Source organism: Equus przewalskii, chromosome 3 (genome assembly GCF_037783145.1).
Source record: "Equus przewalskii isolate Varuska chromosome 3, EquPr2, whole genome shotgun sequence".
NCBI classification, from domain to species: Eukaryota; Metazoa; Chordata; class Mammalia; order Perissodactyla; family Equidae; genus Equus; species Equus przewalskii.
This window is the reverse complement of record NC_091833.1, coordinates 40817227-40836615: the sequence shown is the minus strand read 5'-3', so window position 1 is coordinate 40836615 and position 19389 is coordinate 40817227. Positions and strand designations below refer to the sequence as shown.

General features: G+C 39.9%; 1 protein-coding gene across 16 annotated transcripts in view; it reads left to right on the top strand.

Moving 5' to 3' along the window:
* Positions 1 to 1569: 1569 nt before the first annotated feature.
* RAP1GDS1 (Rap1 GTPase-GDP dissociation stimulator 1) overlaps positions 1570 to 19389 on the top strand; it is a 147871-nt gene continuing 130051 nt past the window's right edge. For 2 of the 16 annotated variants that reach the window (XM_070614222.1, XM_070614219.1), the window contains exon 1: positions 1819 to 2088. In XM_070614222.1, coding sequence (XP_070470323.1) covers positions 2085 to 2088 — 4 coding nt within the window. In that variant the 5' untranslated portion in view covers positions 1819 to 2084. Of the gene's footprint in view, positions 2089 to 19389 lie in introns of all 16 variants that reach the window. The other 14 variants (XM_070614231.1, XM_070614226.1, XM_070614233.1 and 11 more) reach the window with 12 other exon arrangements.

Here is a 19389-nt window from a genome sequence, read left to right as displayed (position 1 = left end):
TTTGGGAGAGGTCAAAAATGAACATGGAACATGTTAGGCATGTGCATGTGCGTGTAGCTCGCGTTGGTATACATTATGGACTGAACTGTGTCCTCTGCAAATTCACCTGTTGAAGTCCTAACTCCCAGTATCTCAGAATGTGACCTTATTTGGAAGTAGGGTCATTGCAGATGTAACTAAAGATAAGGTCACTAGAGGATTTGGGGCCCTAATCTGACTGGTGTCCTTATAAAAAAGGAAAATCTGAACAGACATGCTGCGTGAGGTTGGAGTTATGCTACCACAAGCCAAAGGCCTACCAGCAGCTCGGAGGGACCTGCGAGAGACCCTTCCTTCCTGCCTTCAGAGGCAGCGCGGCCCTGCCAACACTTGAATCTCAGACTTTTGGCCTCTAGAACTGTCAAACAATCCATTTCTGTTGTTCCAAGCCACCCAATTGGTGGTACTTTGTCACACAGCTTACACAGCAGCTGTGGAGGGTTATTTTGAGGCGAACGGGAAGAGAGTTCTTATATCACAGCAGGGAAGGCGGGTAGCAGAAGAGCGATGTGGCTGTCTCGTGCATCAGCAATGTCTAACAGCTTCCACTTCTGTAGTTAAACTGTATTTTCCTGTTTTACCAAACCTTTCTTATTAATCATCGTGTTTCATTTTTGTCTTAGAAAAATCACATGAAATCTGCTCTCGGCTTAACAAATAACAAGGCCCATTCTAACCTGTGTGCTTCTGGCATCAGTCACACAAACGGAAACTGATCTGACTGTAAGAAGGGGCCAAGGATGAAGGAGCGAAAAGAGCGCCTTTTCTCAACACTGGTTTGAAAGTAAAAGTTGAAAGGGGAAAGACGCCTGACTCAGCGCTCCGGCAACCCCCTGCCGGGCTGTGCTGCTGACCGCGCCCCTCGCCCCGCAGGACTGCGGCTGCGGCTGCCCCGGGAGCGACCCGGCTCCGCAGCCCAGCTACGGGGTCAGCGCGAGAGCAGCACGCCGAGAGCCGGCGGGCTGCCTCCGGCCCCTCCCCGGCAGAGGCCCCAGGAGCGCCTCCGCCTCGCGCGCATGCCCAGCCGGAGGGCGCCCGCGGAGCCGCGCGCCCGGCCCGGATCCCCGCAGCCGGCGCAGCCGCGCCTCCCTCTCCCGCCGCGTCCGGGAGCAGAGGCCGGCCCCTCCCCACAGGGTGGAGCCCGGGCCGGGGGCAGCCGTGCAGCGGCGGGTGGGGCGTCCTTGGAACGGAGGGCGGGGCACGGCCCTCCCTGAGGAGGCCCGGGCAGGCCTGCTTCTGAAGTGGCCACAGCCGGGACAGCGTGAACTGCCCACCGACACGACGCACCCTCCCCGCGGCCACCTCCCTGTCAGTGCCCGGCGGGCCCAGGCTGCTCTGAGGACGGGCGTCCTGCGGCAGCAGCTCCGCGAGGAGCCGCCTCTCGCCTCCGCCGCGGGGCTTCGAGTTGGTGTGTCCACTCTGCCTCCCCAGCACCTCCCGCTTTGGGAGATTCGCGCCTGAGCAGCGGCTTGTCCTGTAAGAACGCCCGCCTGTTCTCAGGGTGCGGGTCGGCAGGGTCGGGGTGACGCCTGGGGCCACCGGACGGGAGCAGACAGGGCTCGGGGCGCCCGCGTCCCGCCCCTCAGGCGGTCGCCAGCCGCTCCTCCGCGGGGCCGCGGCCGGACCGTAGACACGCCCACTCGCACGCTCCGCTTCCCCGGCCGCCGGCGCGAGGCACTGAGCATGCTCGGGAGGTGGGCGGGGCGCTCCGGGCGCGTCGGGGCGGGCGCTGCTCAGGCCGGCTCGGCGCCTCCGCCGCCCGCCCGCCCACCCGCCCGATCGAGCCGCGCCCGCCGCAGGCTGCGCCCGCCCGCCCCGCCCCGCCCCGCCCCGCCCCGCCCCCCGCCGCTCGTCCCCGCCGCGGCCGCGCCGCCTGCAGCAGCAGCAGCAGAAGCAGCAGCAGCAGCTGCTCCTCCCCGGCGGCCGCCCCCCGCGGGTCCCTCCCTGGCTGCGGGAAAGTCGGAGGTGGAGGGAGGACACGGGCTGCGCCGCCCGCGCCGGAGACCTTCGCCTCGCCCCGCCGGCTCCTCACCCTCTGGGTGAACATGGGTAAGTCATCTTTCTTCCCCCGTCATCGCCTGACATTTTCCTCTCTCTCGGTGTGTTGCAGGGGGGGAAGCATTTCTCGCGCAAAGTTGCCGGATTTCTCAAACCCACGGGTACGAGACGGCGGCTCTTCCTGGGGAGAGTCGGCGCACGCGGATCGCGCGCCCGGTCCGCGGGCCGGAGGGTCCGGGGCGCGGGTGGGGTCGGGCCGCGGGCGCCGCGCCGCCTCCCGTCCTCCATTCTCCCTGCGCGCCGGTGCCCGGCCGCGGAGCCGGCCCGCGGCTCCCTCGCTGCCCCGCCGCCTCCCGAGGCCGCCCGCGGGAGGGACCGCTGCGCGGAACTTCCCACCAGGGCCACCTGGCCCCGTCGTGGGGACTGCTCGTCCCGGGCGGCAAGTGTGATCAAGTAGTTTGCGAGGGCGATCTTACAACCTGCACGGAAATCATTTGCGTTGGGGGAGAGCGGGCAGCCTCGCGGTGACAGGATGGCTTGTCAGAGGCCACGAGGAACGCGAGGAGGGATGCAGAGAGCCGCTGGCTGTCGAGGGAGCGTTGGCCGACTACAGGGTGCGACATTCCCGTGCTCAGCCCGCTTTCTTGGGTCCTTCGCCTGTCTGCTGTGGCAGGAAACGGCACCCTCTGACACAGTACCCAACTTACATGTTAGTTACTCTTTCCCAGCTTCCCCTGCCTAAATGTGCATCATCTGATTTTAGTTCCTTTGCATTTATAGTTAAGAGGTTGGTTTGGAGGAGATATTTAAATGCAAGTATGTATTATAAAACTACGTATAATTTATCCTAAAATGTTTTCATAATATATTGCTTAACTGTTAAGTTCAGTAATTACAGAGATATCTTATTAATTCTGTAATGTAATTAAAAGCCGGAAGTTTTTTTTAAATACTAGCAATTTGGAATTCCGTACTTCTACCTTCCCCGGTTTGCTTCCACTCTTGTCTATCATAATTTCCTCGTTTTAAAATGTGCTTCACTGGCGTCTGTCAGCTCGGGCTTTTCCCACCCCTTCTGTGCAAGTTATTTTAAGCTTGAGATGAGTGGTCCTTTCATCTGTCAATACAGTGTTCAGCTCGTCCTGAGTTAGGTCATGGCAACTCAGAATCTTGAAGGAAGTATCTAAAGCTGGAAATGGTGTCGATGGAGCTTACTTGAAAAGCAGACGCTTCAAGCTCTGATTCAAACCTTTGGCCATTTGTTGAGAAGAGGCTAGAGCTGCGGGAGGAGGTGGTATATATGAAAAATGAATCCAGGGCCCTGAATTCTATTTTCAGTTCAGTTTTTTCCCCCTTTTTAATGTACTTTTGGTATGCTGAACAAATTTCTGTAAAAATTGGATGGCCCATTGGTCTGTACCTAGCCTTTCTCTAAGAGTAGAATTTTAAAAAATACTAATTCAAGTTATTGGACACATTGTATCTTTCCCTTGAACATACAAAAATTTTCTTCTTAATTATAGGCCGTAAGTTTGGCTGGTAAAATACATTTCCCCATGCTTTAAAGTGAGCTAAAAAAATCTATTTAACTAAAATTTTAACTTTCATGTTGAATCAGTACATTTTCAGTAGGAAAAAATCCAATTCTGTTGCAATATTAGTGAGTAAAAATACTTCTAATGAGATTATTTACTTAAAAATAATTAATCTTGAAAATCTTGAATGTTCCTGCTTGATTTCAGAAAAAGGCCAAATAGAAACCCATCTCTCATTTGAAGCTTCTCAGATACACTCTGATTAAATTAATCTCTCCTCACAGCTCTCTATCTGTACCTTGTTGGAAGCTTTTTAGCACTTACATAATCTGTCTTATAATGGAGTTGTTTATGTGTGTGTGTTGTGCATTTAATCGTGAGTTCCAGAAGATGAACATTATGTCAGGTTAAGTTTTGAGTTCCCCACCGTGCTTTCCACATAGTAGGGATTCAGTAGATCTTTGGTGAATTACTTGTTGAACTTAAAACCTGTCTATTATTTTCAGCTTGCGAACCTGAAAGTATGGGCTCTGAACAAACGTTTGGGTTGGTAGTTGCAATGGAGGCGTGGAGAAGCAGGAACAGAGAAGTATAATTATGCTATGACTACTCTTCTCTCTAAAAAAAAGTTGGGTTGTCTCCGAGGTATGGGTTTTGGGGCAGCCTCCAGGCAAGCTATTTCCTTCTGCACTGCTGTTTTCAATGGTAAGGCGGGTTAGTGTGTGATCAGTAGGAACACAGAATAATGTAAAATTGAAACCTTGGAAAGCAATTTTATATTCTGAGCCAAGGAAGTTATTATAACAATTCATATATACATAAGGGGTATACTGACTAACGGTAGGAAAAAAATCACATTTTAATGGCTTTTGAAGAAATAAATAAGGTGATTTTTTAAAAAAGATATTCTTCTGGCAATGATTTTTCTTCATAAGAAAGTGAAGGAAACTTCCTGTATAATCTTATGGACCATGGCTATTATTTTATGTATATTTTTATTATAAATTCAACATATATTTATTGAGTATCAATCATGTGCACTATACTGTGGGAGGACAAAGATGAATAAGACATTCATATTTCAAGTTACTTCTTATTTTAATAGGGATATGACACATACACAGATAACTATAATAGAAATGAAGTACAAGTGATATAAAAGACTTTTTACATATATTATAGATTCAGAGGCTGGAGAGAAGGTTTTAGAAAAATGATATTTGAACCAAAGATTGGTTAAACTTCTGAAAGGTAGAAATGAATAGAGACTGTTAATCAGGATGGGAGTTGGGGGAGAGACATAAATGAAAATAGAGACCATTCAAGGAGTTTCAGGATATAATTAAATAGCCATGTTGTCTGGAGCAAAGGGTATGGAAATAGTGGGTGACAGAGATGAAAAAGTATGAATAGATAAGGACTAGATAGCAGAGGACCTTAAATGACAAGCTGAAGAAGTTATTGGACTTGTCTATTAAGAGACTATTAAACATTTTCGGAGTTAAGTGATGGATCACATCTGTGGTTTAGGAAAATTAATCTCTCAGTTGAGTGTAGGATGAATTAGATGATAAATTAGAGAATATTTCAGTTAGAGGAAAGGAATGGGATGATTTGACCCTGAAAAAGAAGTAGGTAGGAGTGAAAGACTAGAATTGTTGTATGGTTGGTTTTAAGAAAGAGTGTGGATGGTCAGTAGTGGCTGTTGCTTCAGAGCACAGACAAGGACTGAGAAAAATCTCCAAGTTGATGTGGTTTGGTTAGTATATTACTTAGTATACTTTCGAAAAAGCACTTTAAGAAGTATGGTAGACGTGGAGGTACTTGTAAAGGCGAAGTGGATAATGAGTAAGGACTTCACTCCGTATAGTCATGCTGTATTCCCTGCTGTGTTTAAAGATCTTTAAGTAAGCATAGGTTTCTTTAAACATTTTTAAAATGTTGCACTTTACATGGAATGACATGTTATTTTCTTGCCTGAGAGTAATTTGTAATCTCACCATAGTGCTTCACATTTCTTTGACATTCCATTTTTTTATGTCCTTATGACTTAGTACAGTACACTTTTTATTGTTGCGATATCTGTCATGCACAGTGAGTTTAGAAATGGTTTTCTAATTTTACATGGCATTTTTCATAAAGAATACTCATTACTGATAAATGCTTTTATCACTTTTTATTTACTATTAGTCTTTGTGAATTTGGAATTATATGTATGCCTGTAATTATACTTTTAATTCCTGGAGTTTTCTTTTTCTCTGTAAATATGTATCAGTATTATTGATAAGTCTTCTTTTTTTTCCTTGTATTGCTAGGTCTAGGAATGGTTTCATGGATAAATAGTAAAAAATAGCACTTTTACTTGCTCTTTGCAAGTCAAGGTAGAGCACTAAAATATTTTTGTAAGCTAGTAATCACTAAAATTTATTATTTTAAAGGAGCATAGATGTTAGATTGACTAGTTGAATAATTTTTCTTATTGTTGGCATTATATCTATTTTGTATATACCCATTGTTTTTCATATGGGACAAGGGCTAAACTCGTTATCTTTAGTAGAGTCATATTCTGAAGTCTATAGTACTACTGTTTGGAAAGTGGTAATAGGCTTACTTCATTTTAGGAACCATAGGGAGTTTTTACTTTCATAGTGCACTCTTAGAGCTTGTAGGTGCCTTTGGAGAAGTGGCGTGATTACTCTCTCCAGTGATTCCAGATCATCTGAATATGAACTTGGCAATTCTGGAGTTATTGGTGGCACCGCAAAAGCCATAAGAATTACTTAAATTTTTTTAATACCCACTCATAGAGATCAGGAGGAATGGAGAAGGAAGATCCACTCCTTTGGGAACTCCATGTTAATTTTAGATAACCAATGTTCAGATAACTGATAAGGAAAAAATTTAATTTAAAATACTTTCCTAGAGGTTTAACTTGGCAGAGAGAAGAGCAATAATAAATGAAGATATCAGATTAGGTTATTAAGTCTGTTTTGGTTCTCAAAATTCTGTGATTCTTTTAAACTGTGAAATATCTTCAGTATCATTGATGTCTTAAATATGTTATAATCATCCCTTAATAACTTGTTTTTATTTGATGTTCAAAGGTAATATCTACTTAAGGTAGCAACTTCAGGATTTGAACCAACTTGTTAGCTTTGTCTAAATAGATGGCCTGAAATACCGTTACCCATGCTGGCTAAGATATGGGTGCTGGATTCAAATTACAGAGTACTGTAATTCTCTCAGTTCATAATTTGTACAAGTCTTGTTGCTAGAAGCATTCCAGGAGTTAAAACTGAGAATTAGGATAGTGATCAACGGAAGTAGTTAAATTGAGCTCCTAGCCATGATTGGCTGTACTTATAAACTCCAAAGTCTTGATTTTTTTGTTCACAATATGAATTTTTTCCAGATGGGCTCAGTATCTGCCCTCTCCTCTCAGGGCTGTTTTTGCTCACTCTTGTCCGTGTTTATAGCTTCACTTAATATCTATATGCTGTTGGTCTCTAAATATATATGTATATATATGGGCCATATCTTTGTGTCTAGTAGATTATTAGATACTCTATATTCATAGTTAATTCCAACTTGTTAAGTTCAAAACTGAATTCATTGTGTAATTTGTAATAATGGTAACCCATATGTGCTGGTAAATGTTAAACCAAAAGCCCATCTCCCAAAATGCCCTGATTTGTTGTGGTTCTTGATTTCCTATGAATACATAGTTAGGAAGAGAGGCGATGAAGCATACCATTATGAGGTATATTCACCATATAGGCATAATAAGCTCATGAGCACACATAATAGTAAAATATAATAAAGTAATTAAGTAGTGATGATTTTTGAGTATTAATATGTTTGTTTTAATATAACATATTTAATTTTAAGTGTATATATTTAATTTTCAATAATGGCTATTTTATTAACTACCCCATAAAATTCCTGAAAATTTAATAATCATATCACATGAGCTGGTACAATGGAACTCCAGTCTCCTATTGAATTAGTAATTACCATTTATTAAGAATTATTGGTGTCAGTTATGTTTAGCTTTACTTTTTTTTCATATTTTTAAAATTTAATTTTAATCCTTTTAACAATTCTATGAAGTGGGTGACACTATCTGCATTTTACTGACTTAAAGAATTAAATAATTTATCCAAGGGGACAGAACTAAGTTTCTAAAATCCTGTTTTAGAGCAGTGGTTCTCAAACTTTACCTTGTAGAGGAATCACCCAGAGAGCTTGTTCAAAAAATCCTCGGCACCCCCTCAGAAATTCTGATTCAGTAGGTGTAGGGTGGGCCAATAATTTGTGTTGTCAAGACATTCCTGGATGCTGCTGCACTTTGAATAGCACCACCACAGAGCAGAGGTCTGCAAACTTGTTACATAAAGGACCAGATGGAAAGTATTTTAGGCTTTGCAGGCCAAGAGGCAAAATCAAAGGTATTACATAAATAAAGAGAAAGTACATATGATGAGAGAAATGTCCACAAATTTTTTATTGACAAAATTCAAAATATAACATTAATTGAACATAATTTATTGTAACACAAGTCTACTAATGAAAAGATTGTAATTCTTCTTTTGAGATAGCATTTCACTTAATTGGGATTCAGATTTACCCTGTCATCGAAATTGATTCCAGGTGTTCATTTGTTAATGCAGATTTGTAATGTGATTTTATGGATTTTGTTTTTGAAACATGATTGGAGACAGATAGGTACTGCCAAATACTGCTGTCAGTCCTTGGGCACGTGATTTTAATGAGCATATTCACTGTATGGAAGCCGTTTATAGAATTCTTTTAGATTCTTCTCTTGATATTTGCCCCTTAGTATGCTGCTACATTGCAGATTAACCACTTCCAATTGAAAGTTAGGTGGAAGTTCCTCAGTTGTACAGGTAAATGGATTTTGATATATGGAAGTTTCTTTTGCACTTGCAGTGAGGTCAGCAAAACACTGATAGAACTGTAGTTTGATCTTGCAAAATATATCTTTTGCAAATTTGTGTATGCATAGAGATCTTCTTGTTTTAACTTTTGATAGCACAAGAAGTGTATAAAGCAGATTGATTACTACTTGTGATTTGAACAATATTGTCAAAATGACCTAACAGTATAGGTTTTGCATATAAGCACTTTTTTGCCTTGATTTTCAGGTCAAATTCTAGAAAACATTATCAAATCTGCAGCAAAATCTAACTTCCAAAGCCATTCATTGTTTGATAAGAGTGGTTGAAGGCATTTTTTTTTGCTCAGAAATTTCCGTCTCACCCTTGAGCTCAAAAAATCACAGTAAAACTGTACAACTGCTAAGCCATTAAACTGCTGTGTGTTTAGGCAAATCAGGATATTCAACTTCTATTTCTTATCAAAGTGCACAGAACTGATGATGGTTACATCTGTGAGAGAGAATGAAGTTGATACTCCTAGTTCAGTAATACATAATAGTTTAAAATATTTTCCCTATAAAATGCCTACTAATGAATACATAATAAAGAACCATAGGCTTTAAACGCTTTACCTTTTCACAAATTTGGTAAGTTTGCTCAACTAAGCCTTTTTCTGTTCCTCACATGTTTTTACCACTGTCACTTGTAACACATCTTAGCGGATTCCTCTTCAGGTTGTACTGATTTGATGTTTTCTCAACTTTGAAAATATTCTTGCCTGTTGTTATTCTTTGCAGACTCTTCATAGAAGCTAATTCTTAAGTCAGTTCGTACTCAGCATTGATTTTTCGAAAATAACACATATCACTAATATCTGTCAACTCATCAAGAATCAAGGAAAACCTCTCAAAATCATTTGCCTTGTTTTTTAATTGAATATTGATGTTGCTCCCTGTGTCCTCACCTCTTCAAGTAGCTATTCTCCCTGCACTGAAGGCTCTTAAACAAGTTTGGTTTTCCCCCTCTGAAAATATTTCTTTGGTTGCTGTGGTCAGAATATGGTTTAGTTGACTCACCATGAATAAACAGCTTTCCCTGGTTAACAAAAGAGCCACTCAGAAACTTACTTTATTTGCAGCTTCATTTTCATTTTTTATTTTTGTGAAGAAATTCTACTGTGATGAGATACTTCATTTTTATTTTCTAATTTCTCTGATGATTATTTTCCTATGAATTGTGAATATGAGGAATGCTTTGTCTGGTAATATAGGTGTGTGTTGTATTTCTGTGGCATGGCTGTGATCTCATGGTATGATACAGTAGTTTGCCATCTAATTCAATAACAAAATAATCCACACACTACTTTACGTACCTTAAAAGCATGACATTTGAAAGTACACTTTTCTCTTCTTGTTTTGACATTATGGTCAAAATGAAATGTTGTGGTATGACAATACACATGGTACTTAAAACACTGGACAGTCATAACTGTGTCACTGCAAATTGTAGTGTCATCAGGCAGCAGTGTAAAGTGATGACCATACCACATATGGTTTCTGTGTCAGCTATTCAACTCTGCCGTTGTCCTGTGGACACACTACAGACAATACATAAAGGAATGAGTTGTGTTCTGGTAAATATTTATGGATACTGAAATTTGAATTTCATATAATTTGCACGCCATGAAATGTGTTCTTCTTTTGCTTTTATTCAACCATTTATAAATGTAAAAATCATTTTTACCGTGGGTTGTACAAAATAGGCAATGGGCTATAGTTTGCCAACTCCTGCTGTAGAGTAGTACCATGCTAACTCACCTTTCCCCAAGACTTTTTCTCTCTGTTAATTCCCTAGCTCAGTGAATGGAATCACCATCCATCCAGTGAACCATTCCTAAAATCCAGTGTCATTCTACTTCCAGTATCCATTGGATTCCCTAAGTTCTAACAGTTCTACCTCCTTGAATCAATCCTCTCCTCTTTTCTCCACTGTAAACATGTCAGTTCAGGCCTTTATCAACTCTTCTTGAGACCGTTTCACCACTCTGTTGTAACAGCTGTTCTTTCCTCCAGCATTCCCTCTCTTACCCAGTTTTCACATGCTCCTGGAGTACTCTTTCTAAAATGTGAATCTGATAATTTCCTCCTTAGATTTTTTTTTGGTTTTTAAGGAAGGTTAGCCCTGAGCTAACATACACCACCAGCCTTCTGTTTTTGCTAAGGAAGATTGGCCCTGAGCTAACATCTGTGCCCATCTTCCTCTACTTTGTATGTGGGATGCCTGCCACAGCATGGCTCTGTAAGTGGTACATAGGTCTGCACCTGGGATCCAAACCAGCAAACTCCAGGCCACAGAAGCAGAGTACATGAACTTAACTGCTATGCCACTGGGCCAGCCCCTCGATATTTTTTCCAACACACATAGCAGGGTTCTCAAACTCAAATGAAACGATATGATTAAAGAGGGCTAAATGGTTATCTGTGACACAGATGCACTATTTTATGCATAGTAAATCTAAAGGAATATTTTTTATTTCCATAAAGATGTAGGCTTTCTCTCATTTTTCTTGAAAAATATCTCTTTTTGTCTTCCATTTTCTCACTTTTGATAAAAAAACGAAGCTTAGAAAAATATTTCTCTACTATAATAAAACAGCGATGAAAGCATGATGAATGGCACTAACACTGGGCCTCAGTGTCGGGATACAGGAGGAAAGGGTGGGACTGTGGCAAACTAGAGAGTCCGTGCCGGCCTGAAAGAGGAACTACCTACTCAACTCCAGCCAGTTTTACCATGTAACAATGTGGACCTAAGGAAGCCAGGGTTTTGGACTTTCAGAAGAAATCGGAGATTAGATTTGTGTCTGAATACTTCAGATTGTTGGTTTTTGGAATTCTGAAACCCAGGGCCCCACACCGTGACCTCATGGTTCTGTCTCTTCCTGTCCAGATGAGAGGGCTGAGGGCCCGTGAAGTTAAGAGGCATGCTCAAGTGTACACACTTAGGGGCAGTGGCCACTCTAGAATCTTGATTTCCTAATTCCCAGACTAGTGTTCTATTCATTATACAAGGCCAGCTCCAGTTTGTTAACGGAAAAAAAAGCACACACACACCCTCACATACATGGACAAGCTGTACCAAGGACTCATTCAAGTAAATGGGTTAGTGGAAAACTGTTCACTTTTTCTGACATTTCTACACTAGGGTCCAGGCCCACATCTCCTCATTCCTGTACTACTGAGACCATTTCTTAGTTGGCCTCTCTGATACTAGACTCTGTGCTCTCCAATCTTCTCTCCATACCATGACCAGATTAATCCTTTTTAAAAGATACTACATCGATTATGTCATTCTCCTACTTAAGAATCTGATATTGCTTCAGATGCGTATCATATTAAGTCTAAACTCTGCTTAGCTTTCAAGATCCATAGAAATCTGCTGCCTCTCTCGTATTTCTCACTGCTCTGGAATACATCGTCCTTTGATAATCTCACTGTCCTCTAAATGTTCTTCATCAGTGATAACACTTGTACATCTTTGTTCATGTTATTCCTCCTTCTAGAATAACTTCTTTTCTCCTCTCTTCTTACTCATTCTCCTTAGTCTAGCTCATGAAGACTAGTTCTGACCTCTCATACTGACATCTCATTTCTCTGGACACCTCTCACTTCTTGGACTCCTAATAACATATTCAATAATATAATTTTGGTCACTCAATGTTTCATATTTCTGGTTGGCATTCAGTAAATACTTGTTTGTTCATGTCAAAGAGTCACTACAGATTCAGCTCAGTCTTCTACTCCTAATTTAACATCATTATCCTATAGTCATGATAGGCATGTATATAATAGAGCTTGCAAACAAGCAGCCCATGGGCTAAATATACTCTGCAGATGAACTTTGTTAGAGAAATTTTAGAAATTGGAATTAGTTGTCAATATTTAAGTATAAGGAAATTCCTGATAAAAATCTGCTATACCAACTTTTCTTGAAAAATTAAAAATTAGCATCCCTGAGCCTGCATTCCTATTGGTGACAATCAATGATAGTTGTCCTTTAGGCAGAGTATGAAGTCCCCAGTTCATTACTTCTTTCTATATCTTGAATCCTACAAATTTCACTCATTAACGCTCTAAATATTTGGCTCTTGGAGGAATTTGAATTTGCAATCTCTGAGATTTCTGTTAAAGCTTTTTTTTTTTGGTGAGGAAGATTGGCCCTAAGCTAAAATCTGTTGCCAGTCTTCCTCTTTTTGCTTGAGGAAGATTGTCAGTGAGCTAACATCTGTGCCAGTCGTCTTCTGTTTTGTGTGTGGGATGCTGCCACAGCATGGATTGATGAGCAGTGTGTAGGTCCACACCCAGGATCTGAACCTGTGACCCCAGGCCACTGAAGCTGAGCCTGTGAACTTAACCACTTCATGACTGGGCCAGCCCCTGTTAAAAATGGTGGCAAAATTGAACTTATATTACTTTTTGAAAATTAATAGATTTATTTTAAAATTAAGAAATTATTGTGAAAATTATATCATACAACTAGTCAAGAGCAAAGTTAACTACCTGTGGTATATTGGTCATCAATCATGGTTAAAATGAATTTTCAATTGATCAGAAAGATATAAGAAATCAAAGAGATAGCGGATAGAATCTCTGCTCTTCCATAAATTAATTGTGTAGTATAGCCTTTGGCAAGTTACTTAAGCTCTTTAAATCCTCATTTCATGTATATCCTTAAAATATTATTATTATTGAATAGGAACCAAAGAATAGATTTTAGATAAAAATGAAAGTTGGGGGAGACCATTTCGTAGGGAACTAATACAAATTATAATATGGAAATCTTCAAGCTCAGTTACCTAACAAAGACTTACCAGCTCAAAAACCAGGATCTGTTATAGTTTTCCCTTTTTTTTTTTTGTCCCTCAAACATTAAATACACTTTGTGGGTGAAATGGTGGCATGGCATTTAAAAAAGTCATCAAGGTGCAATACGGCCACTAGATTGTTTCTAGAGAATGTTATTTTCTTGTATGTTAGAAAGCATTTTCTAACATAGAAAAATTACAGAAAATTGTTTTAAATAATTATGTAAAAAAGAATTACGTAAAACCTATAATTTTAATTAATTTAAAACAATTTAAATTAATTAAAATTATTTTTAAAAATTATGTATTAAAGAATTACATAAAATAATTTCAGATAACTAGTAAGTTCCCCTAATTTATAGGTGGGAGTTTTGTTTTTCATAGTTAGGAAAAAAGTTTGTATTTTAACAAAAAATTGCTTTCAAAACTGTAAGAAACCCACACCATCTAAGATTTTTTTTGTAACAAATTTGTTGTTTTAAAAACTATTTCCTTTAAGTCTTATGAAAAATATTTCCCTTGGAAGATTCAAGTAACTCCATTATGAAAGATGAGACTGATCATTATAAAAAAGTAAAGCTTACATTGATATATTTATGCTTCACAGAAATATAAATATTGGTTTGTCTTTAAATTATAACATATATTTGGCCTCAAAAATAAAATCAGTTGGAATAAAGACAGAAAATATATATGAGCTGATTAACTTAATTTCCTTTTAGTTGCAAGAATGCACTTTTGGGGAGGGTGGTGGTAAGCTCCAAGGAGAAATAACTTCCACTCTGTCTTCTTTCTGGCTGTTGTATGGTTTGTACAATGCCCCGTGAGTCAGAGCAGAAGCCCGAGACCACCATATTAGGCATTCCAGAAAGAGACAAAATAAGTAGTGCAAGTAGTCACATTTTCTACTTGTGAAAAGCTTAACCCCTAACTGCTAGATAAAGCATAATATGAAAGAAATGAATAACAGAAACAGATAAGGCCGTAATTTAATGATTCTTGAAAGACAAACACACAGACCCCTAAGAATTTAAATGAGAGCATAGATCATGTTTACCTTTTCAGCACCTAGTACAGCTTCTTTGGAATATACAAGTGCTTATTATTTATAGTGATCTGGAAAGTTTTCCTAGAATGTGTTTACCTATTCAATGAAAATACACTTACTGAAAGCTTCCAAATTCGACTTTCTCATCTATTAAAATAGAGATAATAATAACACCTATTTCACAAAGTAGTTATAAATATTACATAAAATAATAACCATATACATTTTAATTTCTATTTCCAAAGCTGAAAATACAATCATTTTGGGGAAACTTTGTCTTGTATGCAGAGTTAAAACCAATCAAAGGATATAATGCTGTTTGTTGTATTATTTTAACCAAATCACGTAGTGAATATTGTTATTGTAGCAGATGATATTTTCCAGAGATTGCCACAACGTGTCTCTTGCCCCACATATTCTTCTAGAACTTGCCACTCCTCATTCAGACTTGAAGAGTTCTCTTCTTGTTGAATCTGAGCATGCTTGTGACTCACTTATGACCGATACGATGCCACAGAAGTAATGGTGTGTGGTTTCCCAGGTTCGGTAGTAAAAGGCAGTGCTGCTTTCACCTTGTTGGTTGAACACTGGCCTGCTTGGAGCTCTAAGCAGTCTGAGGCCCTGCAGTTGCCATGCTGTGAAGAAACCAAGCCACATGAAGAGGTCTTAGGTCTCAAGTGGGCGGTCCTAGCTTTCAAGTCCTTCCAGGCCAGTCACCAGACATGGAGTGAATGAACCATGGACAATTCAGATGATGCCAGCCCCGGCCAATCACTCCAGAGATGCCCTAGCCTCTGCCCCCAAAGCGAGGCTCCAGACCTTGTGAGTAGAGAGGAGCCGTCCTCAGTTTGCCCTTTGTGAATTCCTGGGTCACAGAATCTGTGAGCACAATAAAGTGGCTTTTGTTTTATGCCAGTAAGTTTGGGGTGGTTTGTTATGTAACAATTATAATTGGAACAGTTATAAAGCCTGAAAGATACATTGTCTCAGTAAGAAACAGTTTACTATGAAAACTCTTCAAAGTGGGAACTACCTGCTGAATAAATGTATACTGAGTTTTTCTTTCATTTCAAATGAAGATAGCCTAACAGTTATTTTGTCTAGTAAGAGAATTTTTTCTGGTAAGTAGCATGCCCCTCTGGTTTCTTTCATTGTTCTTTAGTTGACATTAGTTCCCTTGAAGAAATATTTGTTGACTGTCTTAGCTGCCAGAAAAGAAACATGCATGTTTAGACAATGTGGTAGTTTTCGTGATAGCTGAATGGTAAACTTCACCTGTTTGGCTAATAAAAAATGTCAGTCAGTACTCTTAAGTTTAATAAGGATGGTTGCCACTAAAATTTATGTATTTCTTTTCAAAACACAATAGCCTAATAAATCCTCCTAGTAACAAGGGAGCATCTGTAGTAGTCTCTCCAAATGAAAATTTAGTTCTTCTACCTGATATTAATTTTAATATTATTCTTGTAATAATAACCTCATATTAGTATATTTGGCAAAATTATTTTGAATCTGTATCTTTCCTATCACTCTTTGGAAGACAGTGGGTTTTTTAAGCTTCTTACCACTGAATGAAAGAATACTTTGTCATACAATTACCAGGGGATTTCAGTTATATAATGGTATAATGATTTTCTAAAATAATATAGTAATTCTAATAATAATGGGTACTTTTTATTAAGATCAGTACCATGAAAAAGGTAATCAGTACTGTAGGAACATTTGGATTGTTTGTGCTTTAAATTTTGTGTGTGTGTAAATATAAATAATTGCATATACACACAGAATGCTTCTGGAAGGTTACATAAGAAAATGTTAACGTCGATTGCTTTTGGGAGTGAACTGGGATGTGTAAAGATAATTCCCACTAAATTGAAATAACTAAAAACTGTTTTCTGTGCCGTGAGATCTGTGTTGTATTCATCTTTGTATCTTTAGCAGCAAGTGCAGTGTTTGGTGCTTGGTAGGCGCTGAGTTCATATTGCTGATGAATGGAAGTTTGAGATTATCTTCTTAACTTATTATTCACCTTATAGATAGCATCCATGATCTATAGATTATGATATTGTTCACTGAAAGAGCTGATATTCTTAGTCTTTTCTCACATAACTCATTTTTCTAAGAAAGCTATTTATATATCTGTGTCAGTGTGGTCCAATCAGAAGACGTACCACATAGTGTTAAGTTTATATGTATATATAGATATTCTGGCAGGAAACATGAGGTCTGTAGGTCATAGAATAGAGTTTATTTCTCATAGAGCATTTTAGTGCTGGTTACCCTGCACATATGGCAAGGTTGCACCACAGGAGGGGAACCCTAAAATTATGACCCTGAAAGCTTATATAGAGTGGCTGGCACATCTGCCATCCATGATGTGCAGGTACACACACCCCTTATCTGTACTCTGGAATTAAACGTATCTTCCCTGGGAAGGGGAAAGGCATCTCTAGGTTTCTTACCCTAAATGTAAGCTAAAAGCAGATCTCTGGAAAGAAGAGGGGAATTTTTTATGATCCAATAATGTCTCCAGGGAGGCAGACTTATCTTTGTTATCACTTATCAATTTCCTTTGCTCAGAAGGCCCCAGCTGTGCAGGAATGCCAAGAAATCCAGGGAGAATTGTCTCCCAACACACAGTAATTTAAACAGGGGACATGTAGTGTAAAAATTGTTAATCAGTAATAGGAGGGGTAGATAGCAAACTCTAAAAGGTAATCTAGGCTTGGGGAGTATATCTGAGGAAGGATAGACTTCTTGGAAGGGTGGATTCTCATTGAAAGATGTAGTTTCAGTGGTCTGGGTGGCATAGAAGTTCACTGGGTTGCCCAGGCCAGAGTTGGTTTATGGTCACCAGACCTGCAGGAAGAACTCTTTGGAGAGCAAGCATGGGGGCATACAGACAGGTGGGCATGCAGAGAAAGTTGGGCACCACTACATGCACTGCTGGAACTGGGATCTGGAGGGGCCCCCGTCTCCTGGGACTCAGCCACTTCTCATCACAGTTTGGGCTAGAGTGGCTTTGAATGGCCAGCCCGATAGGGCTTCCGGCATGCACACTTCCAGGGCTTAGAAGATGGTGTAGGAAACAGTGACCTGGGCTAGGACACAGACTTCAGTTGTCCAGGGCTCTTGTGTGCAGTGCTGCTTTCTCAGTTAAGAGCTGTAGGAAATGTATGGTGAAAGCTGTGACTTGCAAACATACGGCACTGGGGAAAATCGTGCAGGCCGAGCAGGAAGGAGAGCACTTTCCTCTGCAGTGCTACTTATTGTTCTCAACAGATAAAGCTTGTGTCATGCTATCTGGCAAAGGAAAAATATTTAAAGGGCCCAGATTCACTTTTACAGATCAGCAATAAGGGTGAATTTGGAGCTGAGAGACAGTTGATAAGTGACTTAATGTCTCTTTATCCTATTGCTTAAATTTTATTCCTTTTAAACTCATGGTGCATGATAGCTTTAAATAAGGATATTATCATGCTTTCTGTTTTATTTATTTAATTTCTATCTAAATTCTTTTTTATCTTGACTCTGAAGTTTCTTTTGTTTTCCATAGCAGTATCCTGGGAAAATATTTCCTTTGTGGGTTCATAAATGGTAGTTCAGACACTATCATTTTTGTTAGATTTTTAAAATTCTTAATGTATTCCTTAATATTATGCCTTGTTAAACTCGTCTGTCACATTTATGAGTACTTGTGTATATGTCATTTTTCTCTGGTCAGCATTTTATTACCCAGAAAAGTTGATGTTGCCTAAAAATTTATAAATTTCAGTGCGTAATATCTCTTCCTTGTATTTTACTAGATTACTAAGTGAGACTATTTGCTTTGCACCAATCTGAATGAAATACTTCTTTATATATTTCTCCAGCTAAAGAAACTTCCCTTTATGTAGGTCTTTTATGTCAGTCTTTAATCTAGTTCTCTGTTATTACAAAGCATTTTAAAGCGGGGTCTTTACTTCTTTTTCCCTCTTTATATTTGATTAGTCACAGCTTTAAGTATGTTCTGGTGAGGAATCTTGCTCAAGACTATTTGAAAGCCTGAGGAGATAGCCCCAAACGCTTCTGCTTATCTACCATATATATAGCCTTTAAAAGTTCCCGTACATTTAAGCAGAATTTCCACATATTGAAATTATATTATCTGTCTCTTGTCTGATCTTTCTCCCCTGTCAGACATATCCTAGAGTCTAGGGCAGAGCTTGGAGGCAGACTATCTTTTACTCTTGAATCTAAGTGCCAGGAGCCAGAGCCTTGTAGGCACACACTTGAGTAGTATGCTGGAGGAGTGGAAGGTCACAACTAAGATGGTAAGTCCTAGATCAGTGCACTAATCTAATGGACTAAATGGAGTACGAAAGACTGGAGATAAATAAAATGGGGCTTGAAAAACTGGGAAATACAGGACAATAGAGTAAACTGATAAAACATTGTTCTGGAAGGATTCTGGCGATAGAATACAGATACTGTGTGGACTCAGGTTGGTTGATAGGCACACACTAGGTATAAGGAGCTGGAGCAGGACAAATACAGTTCAAGTAGTTATGTTTAGAGAGTCTCTCTTCTATATGAACTCAACTTACTTGTACATAAGTGAAGTTTGAAAGTATATAGTTTCCACTTTCTGGCATCTTCTGGAACTCTTGTGCATAGAGATCATTCCAGCAGTTCTTCAACACAGAAGCTGTAATGACAGATTACACATTTTCACCAACGTCATTCTAGTATAATTCTTGGGTATCTTTTAAATTCTTTGACAAATGCCATCAAGCTTTGTTGATTTATATACATTGATTTTCTAATGTGGCTTACAATATCCTGGTTCTTGAGCACTGTTTGGTATGATAGTATCTTAAATCTTTCCATTAGGGGATTGTTGAGGAGAAGATATCACCTGAATATTTTTCTTGGTCAATTCTGGAACAAAGAATTAATTAAGCCTGGATCTCAGTATGAATCACTATCTAATAAAAAAAAGCTGATGTATTATCTTACTAGCAATTT